The sequence below is a fragment of the Cyprinodon tularosa genome, unplaced genomic scaffold, assembly GCF_016077235.1.
Source record: "Cyprinodon tularosa strain WSP-4 unplaced genomic scaffold, ASM1607723v1 ctg210, whole genome shotgun sequence".
NCBI classification, from domain to species: Eukaryota; Metazoa; Chordata; class Actinopteri; order Cyprinodontiformes; family Cyprinodontidae; genus Cyprinodon; species Cyprinodon tularosa.
Window position 1 is genome coordinate 1865005 of NW_024038779.1, and position 17305 is coordinate 1882309.

At 39.1% G+C, this 17305-nt stretch overlaps 1 protein-coding gene across 1 annotated transcript; it reads right to left on the reverse strand.

Annotated features, from left to right (window-relative positions):
* Positions 1-433: 433 nt before the first annotated feature.
* On the reverse strand, positions 434-15320 carry serinc2l (serine incorporator 2, like). The gene is made up of 10 exons (XM_038285389.1): positions 15182-15320; positions 14298-14459; positions 12527-12714; positions 12353-12432; positions 12123-12260; positions 10178-10347; positions 9845-9935; positions 6959-7109; positions 3306-3515; positions 434-2032 (listed from the first exon to the last, which is right to left on the reverse strand). The coding sequence occupies exons 1-10, from the start codon at positions 15218-15220 to the stop codon at positions 1894-1896; spliced, it is 1368 nt and encodes a 455-aa protein (XP_038141317.1). The 5' UTR covers positions 15221-15320; the 3' UTR covers positions 434-1893.
* Between the last annotated feature and the right edge of the window lie 1985 nt (positions 15321-17305).

Genomic DNA, 17305 nt, shown 5'->3' on the forward strand with positions numbered 1-17305 from the left:
GACCACAATAGGATGCTGAAAATTCATCCTGCCAGTAAAAACATTTTTACTCATTTAAATGTAACCAAAAATATTTTTTTTTGCAGAAGTGACCAATATCCCATAGATGACCGCAAATTATTCATCCCCCAAACTTCAGGAAAATCCATGCCTCTTTTTCTTGTACAAAAGAATGTTTCCTTGTTTGCTGATCTACAAATTATTTTTGTATTTTATTTGAATAAAAAGAAGTTGACTAGACCCACCAATATTTTCCAAGTGACAATAAAAACAAAAACTATAAAGAGCACATACATGCAAGCAGGGGGACAACTGTGGTGGTAACACCTCGTCCTGCTTTTGAAATATGGTGGTGGCAGCATTATGCGGCGAAGTTTATTCCAAAAAACACTAAATACTCGAACATAGAACAAATAAAAGCACCAACAGACCACAAGGTTTTATTAATTTATTATAAGTCTTTGTAGGCTAATACAGCAGGTTTTTATTTTATTTCTTTTAATCAGACAGGGCACAGAAACCACACTTTACCTGCACAGGCAGAAAACCGTACCTTTATTAGATGTGATTTTTTTTCCTATGCATTGAATACAGTGTTAAATCACATGACAGAACCGTGCCTGAAGACATGCAGTGACTCACCACAATGTTTAGGCAAGGCATATAAGCACATCTTCCTTCTGAAATACAGGACCACAAAAGGCACTGTTTTGGTATAAAATACGACATATGAATCAAAAAAGGCAAATTATCCAAAATAAAACCCTTGAATAAAAGGGATGAAATGTAAAACTGTAGAAGAAAAAATAAACTCATGTCACATTACACATTGGTAGTCATCACAATGGATTTAATTATTGTAAGACAAGAACTAAAATGTAGGCGTAAACTAAAAACTGCTTTGATATCTGCAAACTAGACTGATTTGAATTCTTATTTCAATCAGATTAGAAATGAGGTGACTACATAATGCATAAGTATCATACCAGCATTACAACCATCAGACCACCACGAAATTCAATACGATTTAACAACAATTCCATCTTTTTTGAAATTCAGTACCTTGTTTGCACAAAATATCTACAACTCTAACTCCTCTTCTCAAACGTTTGTCATTCATAAAAACTAGTGGTAGCATTGAGCTAATGCTGCAGCTTCTGGGACTGACGCTTGGCGCACTGCATGGTGCTGATTAGCTGTGGATCAATAAAGGTTTCCCAGCTGCAACAGACTTCAATTAAAGGTAAAGGTTGTTGCCCGTGGCTGCCTGAGCCTGAGTTCTGTCAGAGGAGGAAGCTTAGCACCAGGAATAAACCGTCTCAAATTAGAGCAGACGAGGAAGTTCTACAATCAGACCAGCACTCTCACCAGCTTAAGATGTAGTGACATGGCTATGCATATAGCTGAGCTGCACGAGGGAAGCCCTGATTTGATCTGCAGGGCGTGCCTTATTTGCGTTATCAAGCTGTCCCACTCCCCCTACCATGGGGCTTCTAAGCAGGGCTCCCCTAATTCCCCCATCTACAGATAACCAGGGGTTTTCCGGACCCGTCTAATTATAGATGTCTGATCAGAATCACTTTTTATAGAAAATCAATACATGAAATATCTGAGGTACTGAAAGTGCCTTGTTGCTTAGTGTTAATCATAGTGCAGAAACTTAACTTCAACACAACAATAAATGATTACTGTTAACCACATTAAAAGTGGGGAAAAAATAACCCAAAATTACACAAAAAGTGAAAGCAAGAGAAAAAAAAAAACTAAATTAGAGAGAAGATACTTTAAGTCTTCATATCACCCTTTTTAGATCATTTTATAGCATCCTTTAAAATTTCTGATATACAAGGAGGAAAACAAAAAGGACAAATACAGCTTGAGGACACCATGTGCTTAGCTGAAATCCCTGTCAGGGAAGATAAGAGGGGCAATGAGGGTCCAGAGGTAGAGCAGGAGGCCCAGCCAGCTAGAGCACATCTTCACCCACACGGCTGGCATGATGCTCTGCATGGCATTGGTGGTGGTGTCTGGTCTGAGAGGGCACACACGAGAGGCAAATTAACAATTCACTTCTATTTGAACGTTTTCCAGCCATTATAAGGTAATCAGGGGTGGGGAAATAATTTTTAAATGAATTATAATAAAAACAGCTTATGGTGACCCCAACACAGGAATTAACCACAGTTTGAAATTTATTTTTGAATTCAAATGATCTGCTTTGATAAATATAAAACCTACAGTCAATGTACTTTAAATATTCTCAATACAAAAATATGCTGTACTTGCCTTGACCTTTTAACCTGAGTCTTTGGAAGAAAAGCTATTTACTGAGTCACTGATTGGCATTAAACTGGCCGCCAATGATAACGGAAATAACTTTGGTGTTATTTCAATCCTATATTGAAGAGGTTTCTAGAATTCTCTTTTTTCATCTCTGTAACGTTAGAAAAAAAAAAAAAATATCTATCTATCTCTATATATATATATATATATATATATATATATATATATATATATATATCCATCTGTCTATCTATCTGTTATTCAATGATGATTATAAACACTATCTATCTCTTGTCCGAACTGTAAGTGAAGCTAAAAAACTAGCACATGCATTTGTTACTTCAAGGCTGGACTATTTTGATTCTTTACTATTAGGAAGTCTATAAAATCTTTCAGCTGATCCAAAGGGAGATAATATTCCTCCTACTTTAGTTTCAGTTTATTGGCTCCCTGTTAAGATAGATGGAATTATAATTCCAATTATTGATAAATAAAGTTTATAAATAATTATGAATAAATAAAGTCTAACTGGGCACTTTACATAATCACTTCTCCACCAGAGCTCGCACTTTACACCTGTTAGTGTTGCAAGAGAGTAGCTGTGATAATGCAAGTCCACGTGAAATGCTACTCTGAGTCAAGAGTTGGTACTTGGAGAGCCTTGTAGCTCAGTCACATTTAAAACAGTTCAGCATGAATACCCTTTCCTGTAGGGAACTACTTTCCCACCGAGCGGTGTAGTGTGACACCATGTATGAGTTCATAAAGATTTTGTAGTGCATATATCCATCTTAGTTTACATCAGCTAAAGTCAGAGGGGCTTTAAATCGGAAACTTTTAAGCGATTTGATTAAACTCTGCAAACGTCTTTGAAATGATGTGGGTTGTGAATTAGTGCTATATGAGTAAACTCAACTCCTTCGAAAAACGACAGAAAATTTTGAGATCTTCCTTGTTTTACATAATAGTTTCCCATTCAACCACCTTGTTTTATCTCTAGACTATAACACCCCAATACTTACTGGTACCAGTTTGTCAGCGTCATCATAATGTAGAGCGAAGCCAGGCAGAGATGGAAGTGGAAAAAGGAGTAGCTATAAGTGACTTTCTCCTCCTCATTGTCCACAGCCCTGCACACGCCGTCCTCCCCGACAACTCCCTCTCCACAAGACCCTGTGCCCTCCTCCGTCTGCATCAGCTTGTTAACCTGAGCATTGCTGGATGAGCGGATACTGAAGGGCACAAGGGAGGAGGAAAATTAGCAACAATAAGAAGCTATAAAACACATTTCTGAAAACATAACAGGTAAATAAACCATCAGAAAATACTAGCTTAAGACTGGATCGGTTTCACAGGTTTTATGACCGAATGTTTTGTTTGAACAGGTTAAAGAGGTAAACGTTAATTAGGTATAAAGTCAAAAGTATCTCAACCCCTTGAGCATTCGTCACAAAGCTCAGTGAGAGCAAGTGTTAACACCTTAACCCCTAAGCAGTCTGCTGTGTTCCATGATTCCTGATAACGCTCATTAGTTTTGTCATAAACTTCATCATCAGACTTAAACAAATTTGTATACATTGCAAATACAGGCGCAATATAAAATATTCCAACGGGATCCCAAAAACCATGCTTTGTGCAGGATAGCAGCACATATACAGAGTAGGGATGGGACGATTAATGAAAACCGTCAGAATCGTTCGGTTCGACTGTCTCGGTTCGGTTCGCGTGTGTTTCGTTCGGTTCATGCGCTGCTCCTTTTTCTCATAGAGGAAGCGATTACACTCCAGAGCAGAAGGTGGCGGTACTGCGACCAAAGCCAACCGCCAGTAGTAAACAAGAAGAAGAAGCGAAGCAGCTTAGCCGGGTGTAGCAGGGAAAAAAATCAGTTGTTGTGAAGAATTGTGTCAGACTGGCGAGTGGGAAAGAACTGGAGTTGGAAGACGCGCCAGCAGAACTTTATAGGTCTGCTGTATGGGAGCGCTTTGCATTTAGAGTGACCTACGATGACGGCGGAAAGAAAGTTGTGGATAAAAGTGCAACAGTGTGCAAGCATTGTGCAACACGTTTTGTTTATGCTAACAGCAACATGTCATGCTAACCCCGAAATCCCTCATACTCCGTCAGCAACCCCCGCTGCGCTCCAGACCGGCTGCTCAAAGCAAAGCCTACAGCCCCCATTGTGGCTTCGTCTGCTCCCCTCCGAGTTCCTTGGAGATGGTAGAGAGCATGTAACATGACAACAGCCAGATGCATGTCTCGCTCCGCCTACATGAGCGAGACATGCATCAGGCTGTTGTCAGAGAGCATGCGCCAGATGATTAAATTCAAAGCAGCAAAACATACGGAAATGATCCAGGGTTTCCGCGGATCATTTAAAATAATTACAATCCATTATTTTTGGGGGGATTTTTTCATTAATTTCATTATTTTTTATGGAATTTCGGTGTAACAATAAACATGTATCGAATCGAACCGAAAACCGTGACCAGAAACCGTGAATCGAACCGAACCGTGGATTTTGTGAACCGTTCCACCCCTAATACAGAGCTGTCAGAATTTCCTTAACCAAATGCAGGAGAAATTTTGATACTTTTTTTGCAGTAAGAGAAAATAAACGTGGGATTGTGTTGTTCTGACTACTTTAAGCATTCTAAATGGGGCTGTGCCAGGCTTTGAGAGCGGTTATTGCTTTCTAAAATTATACTGCAAGCTAGATGTGGCAGCAGACCATTTTCCCACTCCTATTTATTCATCTTTCAACTTAAGGTGGAAATAAACGGTATAAAAATGGGACGCATCTTTGAAATCAAGTCATTTGGACACAACCAGAGTTTGATTTATTTTAAGTAGACTCTATAAACCAAATAAACTGCATTTTAAGCTGGCACAGTAAGAAATATAAAAGTATGCTTAGATCAATTGCAAAAACCCCCCAAAAAACAATTATATTATATAATGTTCCTTTCACATAAGCTATGCACCACTTTGTGCTTTGGTGCCTGTAACATAACCACAGGCATTTTATCATTTCCTGGACATTGTGTGAAACTTATCACCCTCTAATACCAAGGTGAATGTTAAATGAGGGGGCTGTTATATCTAACCCCCTAGGAGTAAACAGATTTGTGTAGGTGGATTTAATTAAACAGTATTTTGATGATTTTTCTATGCAGCAGAAAATCTACAGCACTCAGTGTGTGACTGGTGACACTGCTAAACCATCTTATGCATACATTTTTATAAGTGCTGTTTCACACTTATATGATGTATAACATAACCCCATTAAAAGTAGTTTTGTCAAGAACCCAGCAGGATAATTAGCTAAATCTATCCTCTTTGAATTGTCCAACCAAACAAAAGAAACACTTTGATTCTCTCATTACAAATCAGGCGGGTGAGGATGATCACATATGCAAACATAGGTTTTTGGACACCACAAACACTACTGCATGCACCTTCTTTTTCTGGTACTTAAAGCAGGATGCACACAACGTTATGCTGCCCACTTGTGGCCACTTTACAAAATGCACCTTGAGAGAGTTGCAACAAAATGCACCTTGAGAGAGTTGCAACAAAATGCACCTTGAGAGAGTTGCAACAAAATGCACCTTGAGAGAGTTGCAACAAAATGCACCTTGAGAGAGTTGCAACAAAATGCACCTTGAGAGAGTTGCAACAAAATGCACCTTGAGAGAGTTGCAACAAAATGCACCTTGAGAGAGTTGCAACAAAATGCACCTTGAGAGAGTTGCAACAAAATGCACCTTGAGAGAGTTGCAACAAAATGCACCTTGAGAGAGTTGCAACAAAATGCACCTTGAGAGAGTTGCAACAAAATGCACCTTGAGAAAGTTGCAACAAAATGCACCTTGAGAAAGTTGCAACAAAATGCATCTTGAGAAAGTTGCAACAAAATGCATCCTGAGAAAGTTGCAACAAAATGCATCTTGAGAAAGTTGCAACAAAATGCACCTTGAGAGAGTTGCAACAAAATGCACCTTGAGAGAGTTGCAACAAAATGCACCTTGAGAAAGTTGCAACAAAATGCACCTTGAGAAAGTTGCAACAAAATGCACCTTGAGAAAGTTGCAACAAAATGCATCTTGAGAAAGTTGCAACAAAATGCATCCTGAGAAAGTTGCAACAAAATGCATCTTGAGAAAGTTGCAACAAAATGCACCTTGAGAGAGTTGCAACAAAATGCACCTTGAGAGAGTTGCAACAAAATGCACCTTGAGAAAGTTGCAACAAAATGCACCTTGAGAAAGTTGCAACAAAATGCACCTTGAGAAAGTTGCAACAAAATGCATCCTGAGAAAGTTGCAACAAAATGCATCTTGAGAAAGTTGCAACCTGCACTCTGACAAGTCAATGAATCCCCTCAAAACAAAAACTGCCAGGAAGATCTTCTTTATGTAAATTTATGTGAACATTTCAAAGTTTTAAGAAAATGTTTTATGCTATATCAATGTTACTGTATTGTAGTGCTAATGTATCCCACATTTGGTTTATCCAGAATGAGGATGCAGTTCTTGAATTGTCTAAATGTAAATGTATTACTTTTTTAATGTGTTATCCATATTTCCTTCTTCTTTTATAGACGTTTTGTTAGATTTAAGGGCCTTAGACGCACAATGAAGCTTAATTAAGACCAAATTTTTGCTTTTGTGTTTACCTGGCATAGAGAGTACAGAAGAGAAAGATGATCAAACCAACGATGCCTTGAGCATCCCACCACTGCACGTGTCCTGGATTAGTGTCCACAGATGGCTGGGTGATGTTGGCGTGAGTGACCAGACTCAACAAACTTGGATTGCATTTCCGATCTAAAGGATATAAAGATACACACTGTTAGAAATCAGCCACACTTAAAATGATTTTAAAAAAATTACACCCAACTTAAAGTTAACCTGTGGCACGCCAAAGGCTTTTAATAAACAAAGCGTTTAAATTCCATCAACACTGTGGGAACCATTACCTGTTTTTACTTCTAACAGTATTTAAAGCTACAGTGTGTAATTTTCAGCGACATCTAACGTCCAGACTGCAGACCGCAGCAACATGAACATCTCCCCCCCACCGCTTCTCCCCCCCAACAGTACGGCGAGCGTTACGGGAAAAAAAATGTCTTCCACGACGTCCCCATCACCTACCTTCTCAAGTGATGAGGTTTGTTTACATAGATAATTTTACAGATAGTATTTCATTAGTCTGTGTAGGGTATAGATTTCATGTAGACTTAAGATAATAAATATACCTGTTATTTTTTCTACATCGTTGTGACGTTTTGGTGAGCTGCTTTGCATGCTGATATAAACAGACGAAGTACCGTAAATCCTCTAATATAGGCCCGGGCCTTTATTTCACTCAAGTGCATCACGGTCCAGGCCTTTATTGGAAAGAGGCCAGAATTAGAGACAGGCCTCTATTGCTATTTGAGAAAAACAGACTACCAGTGGAATGAATAAAAATTAGATTTTGTGTCTATTTGAACCTATAAAACATTATGGTTTATTTATTGAAAAAGTACAGTTACTATGTCTCGCTTGGTTTGAAGTAAAAAAATAAAAAAATAAAAATTCTCCAATTCTGTTTAATCCTCCTCCTCAGTTTCCTCCTCCTCTTCATCTCTCCCTTTAATCTCCTCATCACTCACGCTCCTCCTCCTGTTCTGCTGCGTGTCTGTTCTCTTCCTCGCGCAGACGGGCAGCAGTCAGGGCCTGTCGTCCAGCAGCGCAGGGCTGTGGTACTTGTATGTTACTACCACAAGTATAATGTTGAGGTATGCCCAGAAAAAACTTTTATAGCCCCGGCCTGTATGAGACACCGGCCATTATTTACCTCCTCTGACAGCGAGACCGGCCAATGTTAGAGTCCCGGCCGCTAATGGAATACAGGCCAATATTAGAGAATTTACGGTAATTGTAGTCATTAGTTTAACAGCGAGATTGTGTTCGCTGGAAGAATATATATTCCCCGTTTACAGAGTCCAAGTCTTGTTTGTGGCACGGGGGTTACAAGACGAGGAAGAGGGAGAGGGCAGAGAGGCCGGGGTGGGCGTGCAGCCAGGGCCAGGCGAGGGAGAGGTGCCAGCGGGGTGACTAGAGCAGAGGAGGAAAGGCTTGAAGATCTCCAAAGGAGCCGGAGAGAAGTAACCGAGGTATATATCCAGAAAATTATTTTACAGAAAATTACTGAATCATTACCTGTGAAACGTCAGGGACGTTGCTGAATAAGTATACTGGAGAGTAACAGCATCATCACGCAGCATGTTATTGTAATGGGCGATCTCGCAATCGCTAGTTTGTTGGCTCTGCGCTGCCGTAGCGCAAAGATGTCTGCCTCCATGGCTGCGAGACCCGCTCCTATGTAATTATAAATAACGAATTCTATGGCAACGCAAATATTAAGGTTAAGAGGCTGAGCTCGTAGATGATGATAAATAACATAGTTATGTATAATATATTACATTTCTGACTGTATATCCCTGTAATTATTACACACTGTAGCTTTAAAAATTTTTTCCCTCAAACATAAAACAGCATTTTCAAATATTTATAAATTATTTAGTTAATTGATACTTTGTTTCAGAACGGCCAGTCAAAAGATTTGTATGTTTCTCATTTATCATAGAAAACCTTTATTTTCGTTTATTGGCATTAAAACAAGCAAACCCCTATCATTATCACACATTAGGTTTTTTTCTGATACCATTTTGATTATTTATCTTTGGCGATGAGATTTCAGTCTTTAATGTTGGAAGGCCTCCTTTAATCACTCTAATCATTAGCTCCATCCACAGACTGAATAATGTAAAAAAAAAAAAAAAAAGCCAAGTCGTTCAAATTAAAAGATAACTTTAAACTTAATCTGCTTTAGGTGTCATTTTAGGTTTAATTGTATTATTGCCAAATTTCCCCTCTCCAAAATGTATTAAAATCAGGCAAACTTTTAAATACTTTGCTTTCTTTACACAGTGGCAATTTATTAGAACAAAACCGTAGCTTTATTATTCATTAATATTGCATAAACTTTCAAACCAGAATATTTAGGTTGTCTACATCTTGAACCCATTCAGACACGTCTCTAAATAATAACCCCAACCTATGTTTTAAACATAATAAAAATACAGCGATTTGTAAGAATAATAAACAGATGTTGACAGTACATATATCTCAGGACAGTATAACTAAAGGACATCCTTAAAGAAAACAGAAAACTATAAATACATATTTATATTATTCACATGTCTAACATGCAAATGGCACTAAAACAAAAATCCTGCAGGAATTTTGAAGAGGATGCAGAAAACTAAATGCTAAATTTATCATATCTAGAGTTTGTTTTTTTTCACTAAGGAACTCTAGATCACACAATGTATATAAAATGGTATGGATGCTAAAATTAGCTACAACTCTTTACCAATTAGACATTATGCTACAATAAAACTCACCTTTTTAAGCAAAAAGCTGCAGCACATTGACAAGCACATGTAGGAAACCATAAGCATGAGAATCGTTGTAAATAAAAATAAGAGGGATTGAGACTTCTGACTACTCACTTGGATTGTTGGTCATTGCAGACCAAGTCACATACATGGTATAAAGGGAAATGAGTGATGCCTGGAGGAGACCAGAGTGTGGCTGAGCTTTCTGTAACCAAGAAGACAAAAAAGGAAAGACTAACAAAATGCACAAACATTAAAATGACCAGGTTATTTTAACTGGAAGCTGGTAGGATTTATTTGCTTTGAAATAAAAGTTTAGAGGCAAAAATCCATTTTTGTCTCAGAGGTATCAAAACTGCAGACACCAATTAAAAACACAAGCTAATTCACAAACACAGAAGATTTAAAATCCCTTCCTGAGGTCTAATAAACAAGCAGTTACTACACCTGTATCTTTGGTAGGATGGACACAACAGAAATGATGATGCAGAAGATGAGGTTGAGGCTGATGAAGGCTTTGTGCTCAGTGCAATCATCTGGCTGTGTGTAGTAAATGTAGAAAAGCACCACAGCAGAGAAAGCCAGTGCATAGTTGATCAAAGTAAAAGTCAGGAGCCCTGAAATAAACACAGTGAGACGTAAACACGTCAAATAAAGTTGCCTCTGGTTCACACATGCCACCAGTTTTATTTCGACACCAGCTAGAATTACTGGACATTTGCATAGTTTTTCCAAAGCAACAGTTGGCATAGAGGTTAAAAAAGGGATCTTTTGGTACAAAAGGATCAGTCAGAGGAAGGGTGCAAACATTTCCACAGATCTTTACATGATCAATGGCAGCCGGGTCACCAACAGCTGTAATAAATGTGGGACCATAAAAAGACAACCCTGAAATATTCAGGGAGGCTGCAGAGATACCTACAGCCACACTGAAGAGCCTGTAGGACAGTCAGAGTTTCTACAGTTTGCATTTTTCTCCTGTATTCTCCACACGACAGAAATAAATGCCTGAACACACCGTACGACTTTTTAATCCCTGATCCGATTTTTTTCCCACAGCGTATAGAGAGGCATCGACTAGACAGGGTGGGCAGATCTGTACATATTTTTTTCAGTTCTGTCTCTGTGCCACATAAATGAAAACAATTTCCCACATTTTACTTGGACAGATTATGAAAATTAAAAAAAACACTATTTTATGACTTAAGGAGTCTGTGCAGCATCTCAAACCAGAACAGATAGAGAATGTTCATATGCCTATATTAAACACAGAATGAGATCTAAGAAAAGAAAAACACAGCAATAACCGTTGTTTGTTGTTTGTCTCAGAGAGACCTGGGAAGTTTATCCAAGTTTTTCCTTTATTTTTTTAGGATTCATTCTTTTAATGGCTTATCCAGAGCACAGAAACAAATCAAACCAGAACAACTAAAATAAAAAGTCACTTTGACAGAGTAGTGAGCTAGAGGTTTGATCACAGTCTGATAGATTTAGAAAAAAAACTTTGAAAGAATCTGAAAGTAGCTTGTCTAGACATTGGATGCTGGTAGAGTCTCACAAAGCAAGATTGAATGATGAAACTAATTTAACAAAGATTTAGTTCAGGTTGTGGAAACTTATGCTACATGTCTTATTCTTTATTATTATTTATTCATGTTTGTTTTATTTTAAGTTCACTTTTTTCAGCTTAATTTTACAATAAGAAATTAAAATAGGAAAAAGCATTTGGAAAAAGCTTTGAATTATTCATTATCTAAAATTTTTTATTTTTTTTTATTTTTCACTCAAAAACCCTACTGGTATTTTATGCATCTATGCAAACTACTTCAAACCACAGTGGATAATCTGCATACTTCTTTCTGAGACGGAAATCAAATTGAGCAGCAAAAGATGACATAAAAAAATTGAAAGAACAGATCTTCTGCATTAAAAGAAAAATACACCAATAAATCCAAAAAAAAATCTAATCTTAAACAAGAATTAACTGTAGTGCCAAAGGTAGAGTTCTAAAGAAACTACAGGAGTTATCAAGCTATGAGGCAGTTGTTGTCGTAATAGTAGATTTGGTCAAAATTAGCCGTTAATGTAATTGTTTTCAGAGTTTAAAGGACAAAACCTGCAGCAGACGCATTGAAGCCTCCTCCAACAACTTCCTCATAGAGACTGGAGTTTTCCTTTTGTTTTTAAATAAAGCTCTGTTCTTACCCTAAATTTTGTTTTAATCTATACAATATACTTCAGAACTCTGCAACATAACCCCCCCCCCTTTTTGTTTTCTGTTTGTCAGGTAAGAACCCCTAACAAATGGGACAGAAGATTTTGAAAACAACCCATAACCAAATGTGAAGCTTTGAGTCAAAGATTTGTTGAATGCATTGTTTCAAAACTTTACCTGCAAACCAGCATTGGTTCTGAGTTTCTTCGGCATTTCCAACCCAGATCTTATTCCAGGAATGGGCGAAGTCTATCAGGAGAATAAGCTGAATCAAAATAAAGATGAAGGACCCGGTGACTCCGAAGTAAAACCACACTGTCAAAGAAAACATACATTTATCATTCAGACATCTTAACACACATCTTAAACAATGTGTGTAGAAATTCAAACACAGAAAGTGTCGGTACCGGTATGAAAGGTTCCATCTGGGATGAAAAATGCTCCGACCGTGATCCCAACCAGGATGAGGAATTTAAAGAACCAGAATCTGGAAAATAATGAATTCAGATTCATAACTGGACAATGAGCACACCAAAGTATTATAGCACTGATGTGTCATCTCCTCCAGCGTTTTCTCTTACCCATTTTGAATCGCGGCTCGTGGGTCTCGGCTGTTTCGGACACGAATCATTATCATCGAAAACAGAAAGAAGAAGCAGGCCATGGCAAAGCACAAGCGATACACAGATTTGTAGCCTACGATGACATCACACTTGACCTGATTTTCAATACCAAATACGGTCGTTCCTCCCTGGCAAAATCCTGGGATCTACAAAAGGAAAAAAAAAATTGGGAAAAATATAAGCCCATACTAGTACACAAAAAAACACCAGTAACCCTGCTCTTTAAATTAAATACAGCTCATTGCAAAATCCTTCCTTCCCCTTATAGGGGTCATAGAATACAAAACTGAGTTTACATTGTCATAGATGAATAATGATGAATGATGAATAATGATGAATGATTGAAACCTTCTTTCTCTGCAAATCTCACAATTCTAAACTTCCACCATGAAACGGGCGAATCCAAACGAAGCCCCGAGTTCGCGTAAACTCTTGGATGTTGCCTTATGTGGTTCTGGCCTCTGCTGGGCCGCTGGCTGGACCGGACCTCAGCAGAGAGCCATGAGCCGCCCATCAACAGCCAGAGGAGGGAGGCTGGGGGGGGGGGGGGGGGGGGGTTCCTGTTCCTGGGGGTAGCCTGCTCCAGGCTACCGTCACCGGGTCGGGTTCTGTCTGGTCAGAGCAAGCCAAAAAGATCATCCTGGTGGAACTGACTGTGCCTTGGGAGGAAGGCTGTGAGGAGGCCCATGAGAGGAAGAACCTAAAATACCAAGACCTCATCATGGACTGCAAAGACAAAGGCTGGCAAGCATGGCTGTTTCCAGTGGAGGTCGGATGCAGAGGATTCCCAGCACAGTCAATGTGGTCTGTGCTCACTGCACTTGGAATATCTGGCAAGGAGAGGAAGACAGCTGTGCACAGGATTGGGGAGGCAGCAGAGAGAGCCTCATGCTGGTTGTGGTTTAAGAGGGAGGAGGGGGGCTGGAGGCCTGGAGATCATGGGCAGTGACCTGGCCACCACTGCTGACCCGCCAGCTGGAGGGTGTACCGGTTAAGGGTCGAAACACCCTGTGAAGGTTGGGCACCGTCTGATGACATCAACTCCAGGCCAAAAACCACCCACAGTCACATTAGGGAGTGGCTGTATGTTAGCATCACATGATGTATTCAATAAGTAGTGTTTTATGTACTCTTTTGAAATCAGGACCAGAGTAGAAAAAAGTCTGAATTTAAACTGTAACCCTTACACCTTTTAAATGTAGTCTTTAAAAATGTTGAGCCTTACTATCAACCATGCTTAGCTTGGCTGTGTTAGGTTTCCTTTCTTCTGCCTACTTCCCCCAGAATTACAAGTGGTTCTAGATTAGAGTTCTGTGGAATTATTAGCCCCTTCGACTCTAAATGGCTAAGTGCAGGAATGGCTTGGGACAGGTACCTCTAAAGCTCAAAGAGACCACCATCTGCCAGGCGATATGATAGAACATACAGCAAGAGCCATCATGAATAAGAAAATACTTTTCCTTCCACTTCACAGCTCTGCAGTATTTTATCCGTCTATCACAAAATTCACAGATAAAGCCCATTAAAGTTTGCAACGTGACGAATATGGTATATGATAAGCTCAGCTTCCAATCATTTGTCAATTAGGACTCCCATTTAAACCGAATACAGCACATCAACATAAATCCAAAGCAGATTTGAATCATGATGCATTTTAGGAAGTTGTGTAATCAACATTGTGAAGTAAATTACTAATTATTAGAACATGCTGGCGATAGGAGGAGCTCACTTTGCGGAGTTGTGTTTCCATTCCAGGCAGGATCATGATGACGGATACCATAGTTCCCAGAAGCAGAAAGAAAGAGAAAACCAGACGGGTGATGGTGGAGCTATTGGAGGACGGACAGCAACCACACAGCAGGCATGGCGCTGAGCCACACAGACAGGAGGCCTGGGGATAAATACAGAGAATGATGGAAGGTTATAATAAAATAAGAATCAGTCAACAGCAGGTGCATGCTTCTTAAATAGGCCAAGTGATACCATAAACAAGTTCTATTTGGAAATACTTTTCCAGTAAATAATTAAACCAGACTGTCATTTTCCACTGCATAAGATCCCATAAAAAACACATAACATAAAAAAAATGTTAGAAACAAATTAGAATAGCTTTTTCAAATAAACATACATTGTACTAATCCTTTTTGTCAAAGTTAATTAAATCAAAAGAAAGCTATCAGATTATTACCTACTTGCTTGTCGAACTTGTTAGAACTGATTTTTACCGTCGGTTGCTGCTCTTATTTTAGAGAAATATTTTCATTAAAGCGGGTAAAACTTGATCTATTTCAATGTGTAAAATAACATTAAGTATGAGGTAACGTTCAGGTAACTATGTCCGCTCAGTTCGGACACTTCCTCGGTCATTATTAATAAATGCTGACATTACCTTGCCAAACACCATCTGTTTCAATATATTCGAGCTGTAAAGTCGAACTAAGATATGATTTAACCTGCTAAATAACTAGTTTCTGTGTCAGGTTAACGTTAGCCATAGCTGTCAGATAGAACCAACAGGTAACGTTAGCATCAGTTTCTGTCCACCGCTGAGAATAAAATATTCTTATTTGAAATTTGAGATAAACAAATAAATATCTATAAGCAGAGACTCACGCAGCTGGCCAAGGAGCACAAAGCCATACAGGCCCCCATTTTTCCACATGAAACAGCCGAAAGGATGATGTTGTGTCGCTTCTTCCTCAGCCTTCCTTGGACTAATGCGAGAAAACTTCTTCTTCTTTTGTTTTATGGCGGATCGCATGGTAAGGTGCATAGCGCCACCTACTGTACATGAGTGTGTAGTAACAGACTCATATCCCCCTACATTGTTGTTTTTATTTTTTATTACGAAGAAAAATAAACAATGCTTCCCTTACTGAACAAATGTTCTCTACGCTTTCTTCTGTTCCCAATTTTCCTTTTAGACTCCATTCCTAAATGCGAGAATGACCAGGAGTGTTTGCATTTCAAAGAAAAGTTTTAAGAGACTCCAGATCAAAATCCAACAATCCTGCCCTATAGAGCTGTTCCTCTCAAGCGAATTTAATTTAAACACACTCTAATTAAACTCAAATTAATAGCAAAGTAGTAATAATTAATCAAAATTGATTAGTAAATAGTTTAATAAAATAATTTTCTATCTTTAAACTGTTGGAAATTTTTGTTTAATTAAAGCTGTATGCATTTTTGTGTATTTCTTTTTATCAGGACTTGACATCTAAAGCCAGCATTTTTCATTCACATAAGATTGAAGATTCTGTGAACATATCGTTTCAAGTCCTGACACATTTGATCATTGAAATGAGGCCTTAAGCTTTTCTAAAATGTGATTATGCTGTAAACTACACCAGTCCATAGAGGCTCTGGCTTTATGTTAGTTCAATCTGAGAAACTCACACGAAGAGAAAAGACAATTAGAAGAAATTTATTGATACAATTTTATTTTGTCTTTGGCGCACAGACCTTGGCAGGAAACATAGCGCTGAATTTTGATAGATATGCATAAACAGGAGCAAAGTATAGGGCTGTTTCCCCCCCAGGCCTGAAACTAGTGGTGGAGTGGAGATAGAGGAAGTTGGTCAGTCTGTAGACTGCTGGTTAGCGAGACGGTCTGCTGAGCTTTATGGGAGATCCAGTGGACTGCGTGAGCTGATACTAGAGCTTCACTCAGGGACCTGGAAGATGGAAGTCCAGCTGGATAACACAGGTTGAGAGAACCTGTCCGTGATGAGCAAGCATAAAGCGACAGTGGAGAGAAAAAACTCCCCGTTGGAAAGAAACCTCTGGCAGAACCGACTCAACATGGCGGTCTTCTGCCGGACCGGTTAAGATGAGACAGGGAACGCAGTAAGAGTCCGGGAGGAATGACACTCTGATAAAGCTTTAGCTACGATGGTGGAGGAGGGGCTGGAGGTGGGTTGAAACAAAGTCATCTGAATGAAGTCACACAGCGCATCCGCCGCCTGCGCACAGGTGCAGAAAAGTGCGGATCGGAGGCCTTTTAAGATGAACTTTTGATGCCAATTGGCTTTCTTGGAGGTGTGGTTCAAAGCTGATTGGCTGTGTCGCAGGTGGATGTAGGAGAGCAATCAGTTTCTTCAGTTGAACTTCCTCCTAGGCTCCATTTTTCATTGTCCTGCTGGAAAGTAAACTAACATCTCAGACTGAAAAGGGCTGAGTAAATTGTGGCCTGTAACGGGTGTCTTGTTTTCTTACTTTTGTATGTGTTTTGTTTCATCCATCTTCCCATAAAGTCTGAGAAGCTTCCTTGCAAAATAAAGACACCCTCTTTCAGGCACCTCATAAGCCCTGATTTTTTTTAAAACAGCCTCTGATCTCACAGAAGAAGAAATGTAAAGCTTTAGGATACATCTATGATAAAAAGGTGCATTATGCTCAAAAGTTACACCAGATTTAGTAAAAAACAAGAAAGAAAAACATCTTTGCTGGTGGCTGGGCCGACCAATGTTGCTGCACACCTGAGAACATTTCTCATTCAAGGTGACTAGCTTGTATATAAGGGGGGAAGGATCATCTCTCTTCACTGGATGATTATCCCTGGTGGTATTCCAGCTAAAGAGACATGAAAATAAGAAAGTTGAAATTTGTGTTCTTGCGAATCTCTTTAGTGTGGACTCTGTTATGGTTCCAGATAATCAGTGAACCTCGGTTTGTCTCTGATGAAAAGGTCTTATCCGTGTGCAGAAGCTCTCAGCCTTTATCAACTCCCTGCCCGCT

What these genes read in the sequence shown, in the direction of transcription:
- serinc2l (XM_038285389.1), bottom strand. Translation starts at nt 15,220, where the DNA reads ATGGGGGCCTGTATGGCTTTGTGCTCCTTGGCCAGCTGC. An exon ending in CCATCCTACCAAAGATACAG is followed by an intron (nt 9,936 to 10,177) that starts GTGTAGTAACTG and finishes TCTTGGTTACAG; the next exon opens with AAAGCTCAGCCACACTCTGG. An exon ending in TTCTGTACTCTCTATGCCAG is followed by an intron (nt 3,516 to 6,958) that starts GTAAACACAAAA and finishes TGTGCCCTTCAG; the next exon opens with TATCCGCTCATCCAGCAATG.